General features: G+C 33.6%; 1 protein-coding gene across 18 annotated transcripts in view; it reads left to right on the top strand.

Moving 5' to 3' along the window:
* KCNC2 (potassium voltage-gated channel subfamily C member 2) overlaps window positions 1–15,564 on the top strand; it is a 168,852-nt gene that overhangs the window by 148,067 nt on the left and 5,221 nt on the right. For 6 of the 18 annotated variants that reach the window (XR_004665749.2, XM_034936229.2, XM_008958367.3 and 3 more), the window contains exons 3-4: window positions 9,548–10,475; window positions 12,549–12,713. Coding sequence is in view for 17 of the 18 variants with exons in the window: in XM_034936229.2 (XP_034792120.1) it covers window positions 9,548–10,475; window positions 12,549–12,713 (1,093 nt within the window). In the remaining variant the exon portion in view is untranslated. Of the gene's footprint in view, window positions 1–9,547; window positions 10,476–10,876; window positions 10,981–12,548; window positions 12,714–15,564 lie in introns of all 18 variants that reach the window. The other 12 variants (XM_008958370.4, XM_008958372.5, XM_034936230.3 and 9 more) reach the window with 4 other exon arrangements.

Here is a 15,564-nt window from a genome sequence, read left to right as displayed (position 1 = left end):
TAAATAGCCTGGTACATCATAGGAGAGGTGATATTCATATTAGAAAAGGTAGGTAAGGACCACATTAAGGGAATTCTTGAATAACATATTAGGAAAATTCTATGTCCGGATGCAGTAGTGCATGCCTGTAATCCCAGCAGTTTGGGAGGCTGAGGCAGGCAGACTGCTTGAGCCCAGGAATTCAAGGCCAGCCTGGGAAACATGGTGAAATCCCATCTCTATTTAAAAAAAAAATACAAAAATTAGCCAGGTGTGGTGGCACATGCATGTAATCCCAGCAACTTGGGAGGCTGAGGAGGGAGAATTGCTTGAGCCCAGGAGATCAAGGCTGCAATGACCCATGATTTCACCACTGCACTCTAACTTGGGCAACAGAGAGAGACCTTGTCTCAAAAAATAAAAATAAGGTTTTTAAAAGAACATTCCATATTATCTAGTAGTTGGGAGCCATTAAACTATTTTAAGCAGGTGAGTGCCATAATCACATTTGTTCCCCTAAAAGAGTGCTTATTCCCAGTAATCCAAGAAAAAGTAATTAAAAGCATATTAAAAGCTAAGCTGCTGGCCCTGGGAATGAAGAGAAGGGAGAAAAATGCTAGAGGTATTTAGAGTCTGAGAGTCCACAGGATTCAGCGATTCAATGGATGAAGGTGTTGGGGAAGAAAAAGGATTGTTGCTACCAAGTTGTTTAATTGCTAAATGATGGTCCAAAATAACAGAAATATATAATGGAATAGAAAGGGCAGATTTGATCAACAAATTGGGCAAGTGTAAATTGAAGTTCTCTTGAAAATTTCAACAATAATATGTATAATAGCTAGTATTTTGATTGCCTTTATTCATTGAGATTGAAGAGCTTTGTGTATTTCAGAATTACTATTATAAAACGCCAAGAAAAGGCAGAGCTGGAGATGACATTTGGGTTATCATTGCTGCTGTGGTGGCAGGTGGATTCATGGAAGTAGATGAGATTACCAGATTTCAAGACATTCCAATATTTAAGCAATAGACCTAGATATTTATGATTATTGTAGATCTCTATGACTATTGTGAATTCCTTAGGGTAGAAGAATTCATAATATTAAAAAATTTATTTACATAGTAAATGCATAGTCATATTTATTTTATAATCTAGTAAAGCAGCCAATTGTATTGAAGATTAACTTTGAGACTTTGTGGTCTTGTATAGAATCACTAGTTTGTCCTGTTAGTCATACATAAAAAGGCTAGGAGACACCTATTTTCCTGGACTGGGATATAACCAAGTGATATGAGCTAACATTTTAATGAAAAATAAATTGTGTAAAAGGAAAATCATTTAAAAGAGACAAAAATAAAATTAGAAGAGTGGCACTGTTTTACACTTTTGCAAATCTCTTTTATATCTTGCTTAATAGACAATGGGTGATTTCTCCTACCTGCTTCTGCATTCAATGTGTTGAGAGACCACATGTCATGTAGCCTCTAGAGAACTCCACTGTAAACAAGTGAGACAATGAGAGTGAAAAAGGCAAGAAATATTTTAGTATTACTACAAAACTATGCTTGACTATATGGACCCCAGAAAAGGCCTCATGGCTACTAGGAGTCCCTAGACCATGATGTGAAAGCAGTTGATATAGTTAACTTGTTAAGGCAACACCAAAGTTCATTTTATTGTACTTCCAATTACACAGCCAATCAATCTCTTATAGATTTTAAATATGGTTTCCTTGTTTCTCATAACCAAATTGCAATTTACACAGGATCTTTTAATGTAAATTTACCTCTGCTCTCTGGGAAGAGTTTGCAAGTACTTGTAAAAGTGCTCCTCAGACACAGGAGGAAGGGAGACTCTAGTGTCTGCTGCTCATACATCTGAATAGGAACACCTGCTGGAGTGTACCAGATAGGATTGGAGGGGTTCTGCCTAAGCTGATTAGCAAAGAGGAGCAGATGTCCACTAAACAAAGATCTTAGGGAAGAAAAAGTACTACAGCTCTAACTTAATATGTAATATGGGGCTTCATTGGAGCTACAGATGGGTCTAGCTCCCATAGCTGGATGGCAATTGGCTACCTGGGGATTATGTTATGGTTTTAGAAAAAAATTACTGAGCAAGGAGAATATGGACAGCAAAAACAATAATATTTGAGACTGAGGTTTTGGGGACCCTTTGGTTTACAGGTACCTGGACTAACAAAGGTGGTACTGCAGGGTAGACAGACATTGGTGGCACTATGTAAGATGTGCTTTAACTGCAGTGCCATAGTGCTAAAAGAAACAGAATTTTCTGAATCAGAACATCTTTTCAGCAGGTGTTTGTAAGCTAGTTACCTCCCTTCACCTTCATCACTTTCCATTAAGTAAAAACAAATATTTTTGGATAATTTATTTTGGGACATGATTGTTGGCTTCAAGAAAGACATATTGGGACTCATAGCAGATAAGGCTTAATAATGTGACTCTATAACACTAGATGGTGGTAGAGCAGTTCATATCATACCAAGACAAATTAATCATTTAAAAATAAATTTATATTAAATATATTAAAGATAAAAATATTAGGGGGAATTTTAAATAATTGCAATTTTGAAATTACAATTCTGGTTTATGTCATGAAATTGCTATATATTGTCAATTATCATTATTAAGAGTGAAAAGCATAAAATTTTTCTTCAGTGTAATGAAACAATTATAAAAAATATTTTTATAAAATATGGTAATTACATACTTTAAATTTCATCATGATACTTAAGAAAGCAAAATGATACTATATGTTCATAATTGATGACTTTTAATTCTGGTTACCTAATTTTGTACACCATAATTCATTGTGATAATACCAATAACACATCAAGCCTTTCTTTCTTGTATCCCAGAAAATTACATTTTTGTGTGAATGGATAGGCCTTGACTCTAAACAAACAATTACAATTCCAATTAAATCAATCTGTGTCCTCAAAATAAAAATATAGAGGAAGGATTGTATATTTACATTGGAAAAGGATATAAAGAAAACATGGTAGAAGATATTTATCAGGGACCACATCTGTCTCGGTGGTCAATAGTAATTTTGGGTATTTTTTTTATGTTAGAAGTGAATGTTATATTGTTTTATACCTATTTCTATAACAATCTTTATAATATATACATGTTTATGTATAATCTGTACTTAAATATTTATTTATACATAGAAACACTTTCTGTGGATATAGATATAAAAATCTGTAACGTGTGATATATACACACATTTATATATAGACACCTGAAGTCTAATCTTTTTTACTGATTTCCAAGCTTGGTAATTGTGTATAGTGGTTTCATTGAAAGGCCAGCTTTCTTCAATCTAATTCAATACCATAAATGTGGTAATGTTTGTGGATCTGTTTTTAAGTGGTAAAACTTGGATAAAAAATTGATTTTATCAACAGCCTCAGAAGAAACTGAATTAATTCTCAGCTCTGCATGGAACCAGCAGACAGTGGACCCTAGTTGTTCCTACTTGATTGGCCTTTAAGGACAGACTTAGCAATGAAAGAGATTTTTTCTCTCTATAGAGACCAAAGTTCTATGAACAACAAACTCGTTAATTATGGCAAAATTAGTGTATAAGACATGAATATACACAAAATTAAGACCATCAGCTAAGTTTATGGTGCTGTAAAAAAGAAGAAAAATTAAAAACTTCCAATTTATAAGTTCTATGGGTTAATAAAATCAACTTAATGGTCATTCAGAATAATCAGGCTTAACCTTCTCTTGGTTATTACTTACTTTGAATTTTGTTTTAAAATTAAACCTAGAATACATGCTTAAAGTTTTTTGTAGAGAATATTAACTTTTCAGACATTTATGGAATGCATTAGGATTTCTCATTAGGAATACCTCTGCTTAATGCCACTCTTACACCCAGCTATAACCACTCCTAAAAATATAGTGTTTCTGTTCATTTGCTTTATTAGTTGTATGTAATGAGAAAAAATGAGATTACATTCTGCATATTGTTGTTCTGCAATCATTTGTTTTTAACTTAACATGATTCCTTGGAGATCATTCCATGTAAGTACATGTTGCAGTATCTAATTCCTTGGAATGCTATATTACAGACATACCATCAATTCAGAGACAGACATTTTTATTTTTTAATTATAAATAATGCCTCATTGAATATCATTCTATTTGTCTATCCTTGTACTTTAATGTAAATTTTTTTACAGTAAATTTCTAAAAGTGGAAATTTTGGATCACAGGATTACATGAACTTCTGCTACTTGAACATTTAAAATTCTTGTAATTCTTTAGTCTTTATTTTATTATTTAAGAAAGAAAAGCAACATGAGCATAATAGGCATGAAGTGTTCCCATTTGGAAAGATAATGTCCTTAGAAATACAAACTAAAAATAATGCAACTTATGTAAAATTATAAAAATGGAAATTCCTTAGTATTATATTTTAGGTAACTTATTTTCATGATTTTCCCATGATGTTAATTTTCAAATATTAAATTATCTCTCTGACTTTCATTTACAAAATAGAGATGAGCCTTATATTTTTTAAGTTTTTCTTCCTTTATATTTTATAGTATAGGCTGATTTTTCTATTGTAAATAACAGGAGGATGAAGTAACTTTTAAAAGGCAGATTCTGTGTTGGCTCCAGTGGAATTTTTGCATACCAAATCAACAGAATTTTATAATTTATTCTTTTACTAATTTCACAACAGGGGCTGAAGACCTACTTCTTGCTTTAAGTCATGGTCCTGGGGATAGAATGTTTAAGTCTCTCTGAGCAACTTGTGGATATGTGGAATTATTAACAAAAGTATGTGAAAATTGCTGCAATATTAGTGATCCTGGGCGAGAGTAGCACAGAGAAAGGACACAGTCTAGGCACAGTTTTGAAAAAGTGAATAAGCATTTGTGAATATGTTATAGAGCTCAATTTCACTCATTTTAATGATAACAAGAAAGAGAAAATGAGGAAAATAAAAATATACCCCACTTTTCATCACTTTCTCTCTGCCTATTATACATACCGAAAAATTTGCTTAAATATTTGCATTGAGGTAAATTGACATGAGACCCTCCATGGAGATCCTGGACTATGAAGACTTCTAACCCATGGTCACTGATTGGAAAAAAATAAGAGTCCTTGCCATTCTCTGCAATTAAATACATGGACATGACTAACGGAGAAAAATGTGCCTACTGATTAGACTCACAAGCCAATATTTTAACAGAGTGTTTTTATTCTGAAACTACCTGGGATGATGCATCAGATCTGTACAATCAGTTGACATGACATACCTTGTCTGGAGAGCTTTCTAACATTTCAATTATTTAGCATGCCTAATTTTATTTTTAATTAATGTCTGGAGGAGTTTTTGGTCTTATCACAGGGAAAAGACAGAGAGAGATGGCAGTGTGATTCTCTTCCCCATTTTCTTGCTAAGACACATGCTCCATTAAGAGAATGAATGGAAGGTACTATTGGCGACATTTGGACCCATAAGCCAGTTCAATTTGCTTTTTAAATTTGGCTTTTTTTTGCTTCAATATTCATTTTTCATTGTTTGATTTATATTACTTACCTTTTATTCATATCATTTTAATTCCCACTGGAATGTGGTCTATCTTATTCATTTCCTCATTTATTCTTTCATTAATTCTTCCACCCCTTTATCTATCCTGCCATACTGAGTACTAACAATCGTGCAAGGAGCAAGAAATACAAAAAGTGAATATGATGCCAGTCCAGTCCTTGAAGATTTCTCAGTTCAGTGAAGGAAAAAAGACAAATAAAATCTCTTCCTCTCCGTTTCTTTCCTTTTTACTTTCTTTTTCTGAATGTTATTCAATGTAACCTCATATTTACCCATTTAAGCTCTACTCAGTGAGCCAGAAACAAAAGAAAACATTATTTATATCCAAAGAGCTTAGAATTAAGTTCAGATAAAGCGCACCAAGTCTTTGCTAATGCAACCCAAGTGTTTGCCTCTGGATAATTCTGAGTCCTCAAAGCCACTGGGTCACCCATTCATTTGATACTTGAAGTAAATTGCTAACAAACTGAGTTCCTCTTCCTTCCATGGGAAACTCTGTACCTTCCCAGTATCTCCAAGAATTTTCATGGGGGCTACATTTCCCCTTATTACCTGGCATTCTTATTTTTATGACTCTTCTGTGTTTCTTATACCTATAACATATCCCGCCTCCCATGGTTAACTTCTCTCCTCTTTTTGTCCTCTGCTGGCCCAATACCTTCATTCCTTGAAGCAGAATCAACATCAAGCTCATTTTATAAAATAGCCTTTTGCTGAAAGCAAAACAGAAAAGGCATCATCTTAAAATTTAATATTCTCCGTTGTTATTCTCAAGTTCTGCTACTGGACCTGTGAAGGAATTTCTCATTTGCTGAACATCACATTTTCAGCTCTTCCTCCTTCTCCTTAGAGAGCATTTCCTTTTCCCCTCTTCAGAATTCAACCTCAGTTTCCAAATTTCTATTATGTTATTGTCAAGCATACTTTTGTTCTGTCTTAGAATCCTAAAATTATTATCCTAAGATTAGAATCCAGATTATGACAAGCGTTTTTAGCTTTCACAAATAAAAACATTGCCTCTCTGGCTGTTTTTTTTTTTTTTTAATTGGAGACAGAGTCTCTCTCTGTTGCCCAGGCTCGAGTGTAGTGGCACAATCTTGGCTCACTGCAACCTTTGCCTCCCGGGTTCAAGTGATTCTCCCGCCTCAGTACTTGGGAAAGTAGCTGGGATTACAGGCATGTGCCACCATGTCCAGCTAATTTTTGTATTTTTAGTAGAGACGGGGTTTCACCATGTTGGCCAGGATGGTCTTGAACTCCTGACCTCAAGCGACCCATCCACCTCAGCCTCCCAAAGTGCTGGGATTACAGGCGAGAGTCACCGCGCCTGGCCTCTCTGGTTGTTCTTAAAGCAAAATAATCATCTACCTCTGAGATGAATGTTGTCTTTTTCTCAGAATGCCAAAGTTGTTTTCTTTTTCAAATATTATTTTATTTTCCTCTTAGAGTAAAAATATTACTATATATATTTATATATGTTATATATAATAAAAATAATTATTTAATTATATAAATTATGTAATATATATTATAGTAAAATATTACTATAATAGGAAAATAAAAAGAATATTTGAAAATGGAATCAACTTTGGTATTAAACTGGCAAATTTACAAAGTACTTAAAAGCTAAAGATATACAGAATTATAAAAATAGCAAAGTAGAATAATACAAATACAAAATCATGGTGTGGTTCTTTAAATATTGCCAATAAAATATTGATAAATACAAGTGCCAAACAACTTACATAAACAAGCAACTTTTGGTTTTCAAAGTTTTGTGTCTTAGAACTGTTTATATTTATAGGCTGTTCACATGTTTTATTTATGCACAAGTATTTGCATAGAAACCAAAATTTTGTCAAAATACACACAAATACACACACACACACACACATCCCATTACTAAGGAGGTAGTGAGCTATAAAGACTTTAGGAAGATTCTTCTGAGTCTGTAAATGCCTGAAATGCTTCAGTCTAAGGTAGGGATGGTGAAGAGTGTAGTTGAGGGGTGGGAGTTAGTAGGTACATATTGGCAGGACTCTAATGACAAAAGATTTTAGGTGGAATAAGAAACAATCATGACTCCTAAATCTATAGATAAAATTGGGATTAGATTAAGAAGTAATTTATGAATAGAGGATAACTGATTCTTCCTCTGAAAGGTTATCTTTTAATGTGAACATAGGATCTTTATGATACTAAGTGTTATGACAAATGATTGATTAAAAAATAGTAGTACATTTACTTGTACAAAGGGAAAACTGAATGACAAAAGAATGTTATTATCTCATAAAACGTCTGGGAAAGCTAATGATCAGACCACATTGCCAAAACTTAGAGCAGTTGGAAAATGTGCATGAGAGAGCAAGTCAAAGCCATGAAAATGACCTGCCTTAGAATACTATACAGCTGATGTACTAACTGGCACACTGTAGAAGAGGTTCCATAATTTGAGGTGGTTCTTTAAGGCAGATAGCCACAGTCCTAAGATATTTTAGTCCTTTTGTATACCCTTTACATTTTGGTGGATTAAAACTCAACCAGGTAAAAAGAGAGGTGGTTTCAATCTCTTCTTGAACTGTCTCAGCTCTTCCCAATGGCATGCTTGAGGACTAGATATTAGGGGCAACTTTGGATTTTGGATACATTCTATTATTTTCAAGTAAGAACCTCCCTCCACTTGACTGACAACTTCCTTCTCCTGAATGACTCTTTTGTTTAGACATTTAAGGAAGAACCTATTGGTGTTCATTTAGCATGCTAAACCTGAGTGTTTTCACAGATTACTAGTGATCTCTAGCACTGCTGACTATAACAGTGCCATTCATTCAAACAGCTGGATTTCAAGTTTTCAGATCTTTAATATTAAGAAGTATGTGATCCCAGCATAAATAAATGGTTTTCAGCACATTTGTATTCTGCATTTGAGAGTTTGGTAAGTGAGGGGAACAGAATCTGCAGCTAAATTTGTCAGGTTAGTGACTCAGGCTTATCATTTTGTAGTTTATGACCATGGAAAAGTAGCTTAAACTTTCTGTCCTGATATCCCTGAACTGTAAAATGGAGTAGGAGTAGTGCTGTTATGAGGATTGATGTGAGTTAATGATGTAAATTACTTTCAACAGTATATGGTACTACTAAGAACTATATGAGTGCTTTTTTTATTATTCTGTGTTGGTGGTAGGTGTGTGTGTGTAGTCATATATTATTGGCTGAAGAAATGAATTGAATTTAAGAAAACTCTTTCAGCTTTATAGTATGTTACTCGAACACTTTGAGATCCATTTTCAAGAGAGGAAGACATTTTCATTTAAATTGCTCCTTTACTGGGTTTTTCTCCTTTCAGTCTTATTTATTATTCCTCCCTAAATTTGCACTTTTGGACAAGTCTCCACCTGAAGTTGATGTAATTTACATGGCAGCACATATTGCAAAGATTTTTTTTCATGCTGTTACCATACGATATCCAGAACATTTTATATATGAATGCAAATCTACAGTTAAATTTGGGTAGCTTCCAAATTTCTATCAGTGTGTCATGCACCTTAAATTTAAAGGTTTAAAACTTGATCATATGCATAAAGATTTCTAGGATCATAAACTGTCATCTAAATTTCTCTTTTGTTTTGGTGTGTTTTCATTTGCAATTCCTTTACAGTGATTTTCATGTTCTCTTTACAGGTTATATTTTCTTACACAAAAAAATCTCAATAAATTATATTCCAACATAAAGCAAACCTTTGTATCTATAAGCTGAAAACAGAACCTGAAATACATTACCTGTACACTCTAATTAATGTTACATACATGTATCTTCTTTTCCTTAGGTCATATCCAAGTGAAACCTCTAAATATGCTGTTATTCTTTTTTATTTACAGGGATTGTTGCTTTTAGATTTGAATCAACATATATTACGATTCAGATCACTATGGGTTTTTTTTTTATTTCTTTTTCCTCTACAGTTTATTGCTTTTGCTTCTCTATTCTTCATCCTGGTTTCAATTACAACTTTTTGCCTGGAAACACATGAAGCTTTCAATATTGTTAAAAACAAGACAGAACCAGTCATCAATGGCACAAGTGTTGTTCTACAGTATGAAATTGAAACGGATCCTGCCTTGACGTATGTAGAAGGAGTGTGTGTGGTGTGGTTTACTTTTGAATTTTTAGTCCGTATTGTTTTTTCACCCAATAAACTTGAATTCATCAAAAATCTCTTGAATATCATTGACTTTGTGGCCATCCTACCTTTCTACTTAGAGGTGGGACTCAGTGGGCTGTCATCCAAAGCTGCTAAAGATGTACTTGGCTTCCTCAGGGTGGTAAGGTTTGTGAGGATCCTGAGAATTTTCAAGCTCACCCGCCATTTTGTAGGTCTGAGGGTGCTTGGACATACTCTTCGAGCTAGTACTAATGAATTTTTGCTGCTGATAATTTTCCTGGCTCTAGGAGTTTTGATATTTGCTACCATGATCTACTATGCCGAGAGAGTGGGAGCTCAACCTAACGACCCTTCAGCTAGTGAGCACACACAGTTCAAAAACATTCCCATTGGGTTCTGGTGGGCTGTAGTGACCATGACTACCCTGGGTTATGGGGACATGTACCCCCAAACATGGTCAGGCATGCTGGTGGGAGCCCTGTGTGCTCTGGCTGGAGTGCTGACAATAGCCATGCCAGTGCCTGTCATTGTCAACAATTTTGGAATGTACTACTCCTTGGCAATGGCAAAGCAGAAACTTCCAAGGAAAAGAAAGAAGCACATCCCTCCTGCTCCTCAGGCAAGCTCACCTACTTTTTGCAAGACAGAATTAAATATGGCCTGCAATAGTACACAGAGTGACACATGTCTGGGCAAAGACAATCGACTTCTGGAACATAACAGATCAGGTAAGGCAGGACTTCAAATGCATGTTATTAAATACTTTATAGACCAGTATGTTCCTTAGGCAGAAGGCAGTCATTCTCATTTTCTGCAAATGTTCATGAGTTTTCAGCCCTAACCCTTTCACGAAATGTGTGTTTGTGTCAGGCTTGTAGATAGCTAGACTGTAGCATTTTCTAATTGAACCCCAAGTAGGAGATGGCATAGCTGGTCTATAGAGTTTTCCTGCTTTAGTGGGAATGCCCTTTGCTGATGGTGCCAATATTTTCTTTTGCCTGTTTGTTGCTTTTGTGCCAATGTTTCTTTGTTTCCCTGCACGATGTGATGGTATGATATTGGCCATTTTTCATCTTTCATCCTCAAAATGTTGATCTCCATATCGTTTGGCTTGGTGTGTTTGTCTCAGTTTTACCTCTGCCACATGGTGCCATGCATCTCAACCTAATTCACAAGAAGCAGTTATTTAAGAAGAATGGATGCTTACATTTCAAAGGCCTAAACTCCAAACAGGTGATATGGAAGATAACCTTTTTGATAACAAAGCTCTTCCCTAGTAATATCCTGGAGGATTGATTAAATTTTCATTGTTCTTAAATTAAGTAGGGTATCTCATTATAACCCCTTTGATGAGGGTCCATGCCATGTAATATAATTAACCCACCATTTTTCAGGGAATAGATGATCTGCTTTGGCCACTCAATGGCAAAGTTGAATTTCTCAGTGGAATTCCTTTTTAGGCACAATGTGTTGGGTTCTGCTGTCTCTCAGAACTGAATTTTGAATGATTTACTGCTTGAGATTAGTTGAATCTCTGCTCCTCCCCATTGCTATTAGACAATGTAGAGTTGATCGACTAGAAATTGACATTCAGCTGCCAAAGTAATAGTAGTGTCACCTCTTGTCTACTGTCTGGTACAGGTAAAATATTTTGCAGATTAAACAATTTAATTAGCTTTTACCCTACTAGGAAAATGTAGGGTTTATTGATTCCCCATAACTTAGATAAATTTCATTTCATTTTTTCTTACAGAAAAATGACTTATGATGATTTTATGTGAATGATTTTGCATAATTTAGAAGTAACATCAACTAACAAAGCAAACTAACAAAAAAGGAGGCATCATTTTCATAGGTCCCTCCTTAGCTTCTAGAAATTTTAATGAGGTAAATGGAAAAAACAATGTGGCTGGAGCTGAAGTTTGTAAGTGTTTATAAGTTTCATTCACAGTCCTTATGCTTATTTAGTAGATTGCTATGCAAATTCTGCTAATATATAACTAACAACTGTTAAGAATGTATTTATGAAAGGTAGAGTTTAGTTGGTGTTGCTGCTCTCATCAAACTATTCTCAAGTATCTATGCAGAGCCTTTAAGAAGGGCATGGGAAAAGAGGACACACTATCATCCCAGGTAAACATTGAAATAACAAGCTAGTATCTAGGCCAATAGGATGGTGAAAGTCTTTGGCAAGGATACAGAAGTAAACAGATACTTATTTCAAGGACATTTGGAGAAGTTGGCCTTGTTCCACTGCATGCTCAAAAATATCTTGCTGCTTCAAAATTGACTACCTGGAAACGGAGTTTGTGTGCTTTGGAATAATTTTTATTAAGAGTTTTGGACACAATGCTTTCAGAAATTAATAAAAGCATGTCTCTTAAAAAACCACAAAGCCAAAGTTTACTTAAGATATTTTCTTAAATAGGTTCCATTTTTAAATATTCCTATTCAGAGTAAATAGATAACGTCAAAAATTGTAAGACAATAATCCACATGCTTCTTCATTTTCACATTTATTTTGAATTCATATTAGTCGTGTGAAAGGCAGTTTCCTATTAGATAAAATCCAAAATGGAATTAAAATCTCCCAAAAAACATTTCTATTCTTTTCAATACATTTCCATTTTGCTCCATGTAATTTTTCGTGAAGAGTGATAAAAATTCTTTTTCTTATTGTGATGTGATTCTTGTGTTTTGTATATCGAGTGACTGGACTACCGGCATTCTGTGTAAACTCTTTGTACTGTCTCATTTCCTCATTCATCACTGTCTGTCAATGGGCATGGTGCTGTGACCAGTGTTATCAGGTGACGACAGTACAGGAAGTGAGCCGCCACTATCACCCCCAGAAAGGCTCCCCATCAGACGCTCTAGTACCAGAGACAAAAACAGAAGAGGGGAAACATGTTTCCTACTGACGACAGGTGATTACACGTGTGCTTCTGATGGAGGGATCAGGAAAGGTAGGCATGCATTTAATCAGATCATAACAGGTGACTTAGCAATAAACTGTTGGAAATACATGGAGTAATGTAAAATGCTCATTCATCATTTTCTAGGAAAGACTGCGTACAGTGCTCTTTTCCTCTCTTCATTACATCTTCTCTCCTTAGAAACTTGTTAAAATACATAATAACCTATGTGATCGTCATATCTGAAAGACATCTCATCCTTTTTTCTCTCTTCTTTGGTTTGCCATTTGTCTATGGGCAGAATTGGAATGGAATATGTAAATATTAAATCACTTATCCAATTACTTTAATATAATGTACTCTGCAGTCATTAAAAGTTATCTTTTTTCACTGCAAAAAATAAAACTCACTAATTGGCTCTGTGCACATATTTGATGAGTAATTCATGACTATAAAACAATTATAAGTTTTTTTTCTCAAAGTAAAGCATTAAACATTCTCTAATGTTTCTAATCCAGTACATAGGTAGTTTTTGCCAGTGGTTTACCTGAGGGTCTCAAGGTTGCAAAGGCTCATGATCCGCAGTCATATGGAACAGTATGTCTAATCACTTCAAAGCCTACTTGTGTACTCACAAAATGCACTTACAGAATTTTTCTTCAGGACCAATAATAAAAAAATCCTTTTATTACTATTTTTCAACAGACATGAACTGTTCCTGACACCTAGAAGATAATAAATCTTGATTGAATGAATAAAAATTGTGGGATGAGCATCTTTGGTAAAGAGTATAACAGAATACTGAAGCTCCCACTTATCATTTGGGTCCTTTTCCCTTGATTGTACCACTGTCTAAACTATTCCCTAAAAGGTTTTTTATTCCCTTTTGGTGAACTTTACAGCCTTAGGACAATTGGGATCTTTTCCTCCCCTTTAAAAATAGTCTCGTGACTATTATAGCCCACTTTTGTCAAAAGTGGTATGCTTTATTATTAGCTTCTACGTTGACAATTCCAGTTGCTTTATTGCCACAGTTATTTTTCCTCTGTTTGTTGACAGAATAGGGAAATAACTATAATAATGTCTTATGGTAATTGACTGAATTTGAATAAAAATCCACTTTAAAACTTTCATATTAGCACAACTGCATTTAAATAATACCGTGCTTAGTTGTTATTCATTGGAGTTTCTCCCTATTGAATTATTTACCATTTTAAGGTTCAAATATTTATTTTGTGAATCCCTTTTTCTTTGAAATATTTTATTGCCCATGTTGTACTTCTCTTCATTTCTTTTGGTCACTTTAGATTTTTCTTCTCTGCTTCTATGCCTTTGAGACTTAAAAGAGAAGACAAAAGACTCTTGTTCCTTTCATGAGTAATATTTTAAATACCTCTCCATTCCAATTACTTCCATTGTTTGCATCTATTTCTTGCACCAAAATGTATTTCAATCCTCTCAATAGATTTATTTGGTTGTTTACTGTTTTACATTAAATATGTGCTAGAAAAATCTTTAAATATATTTTGAAGAGAGTGAATACACTATCATAGTATTTGAGCAAAATATATGTACATGTTAAATAATAATCATCATATCAAACTAATATTTTATATAGAACATGCTGTTCCAAGTGCATTGAATATCTTAAATCACTATATGCAATGTATATACATGTTAAATTTACATACATTTTTAAGCAGTATTCAATAAGATTATCACATGCAATATTTATACTAAGATTATGTGTTTAAAGAACTCTAGAATGTTTTTCTTCTATGTTAGACAATGTTTTGAGTTTTAAACTGTCAAAGAAAATCACGAATGAGAAAAAGCTTTGCAAATTATAAGGCACTATCTAAATACAAAGTTTTACCATAAAATTGCAAAGTTTTGCAAGCAAAGCAATTAATAAGATATTTAGTTTGCATGGAAAATTTATACATGCAATCTTATTTCACAAATATAAATTATTTTTATTAGTGAGAACATCATTGAAAATTTATTCATGAGTTTTTTATTGTTTGTCATTTCTTATCATTATCAACTCTTTTTCATTCTTGCTTAAGTAGTTTATAGCTACATGTTTTTTCCTACTAAGCATGATAGTACTTCTGGCTAACTTCACTTAATCATTTCAGTTGGTTATCTTATCATATCTATCACAAATTTATTCATTTCTTCTCCTGTTTCCCTTTTTGTAGGTTATAGATTTCTGCTGTTATTTCTATTCATTTATTTTCTATATAATCCTTTCATTTATTTATCCCTCAAGTTGGTCTATCTGCTGATTTGATTTTAATATTTAAAAATTCTCTCTGTAAGTGAAAATAAATTACTGGATTCCCACTGAATTATTTTTCTAGCTAAAAATATGAACATAATGGGGCATATATTAAGAAAACTTTAAGGATTCACTAAAAGAGTAAACTCTTAATACTTAGAATGCATGTTTGTTGTTTTAAGAAAGCATATTGCATAAACTAAAACATGCTCGTGAATAGCACATGGGTAGGTAGTTTCAGTATTGCCACAAATAAGCTCATGCTCTTAAGAATTATTTAAAATGAATGCTGTATATCTAGAAGTTAGTTCAAAATAAGTTCAACAGTGTTTACCCTCATGAATTATATTTTTAGCCATTCGAGTAAGACCTTGATTAAGCAACATTTTATCAAATTTTCTAATCATAAATGAACATGTAGAATAAAGAAAAAATATGTACATGAATAATATATAATTTTACTAATAAATATTTGTTACTAAATTAGAAAGGAAGCCTTTTCAAATAGGCACTGAAATTATAGTCATTAGAAATATAGGACCCATAAACAGAATAGAATATTTATAGTAAAACTATAATTCAGAAAGATAACATTTAGAATGGCAACCAAGTTTTTAT

Source organism: Pan paniscus, chromosome 10 (assembly GCF_029289425.2).
Source record: "Pan paniscus chromosome 10, NHGRI_mPanPan1-v2.0_pri, whole genome shotgun sequence".
Classification (NCBI taxonomy): domain Eukaryota; kingdom Metazoa; phylum Chordata; class Mammalia; order Primates; family Hominidae; genus Pan; species Pan paniscus.
This window is presented reverse-complemented; position numbering and strand designations above follow the sequence as displayed.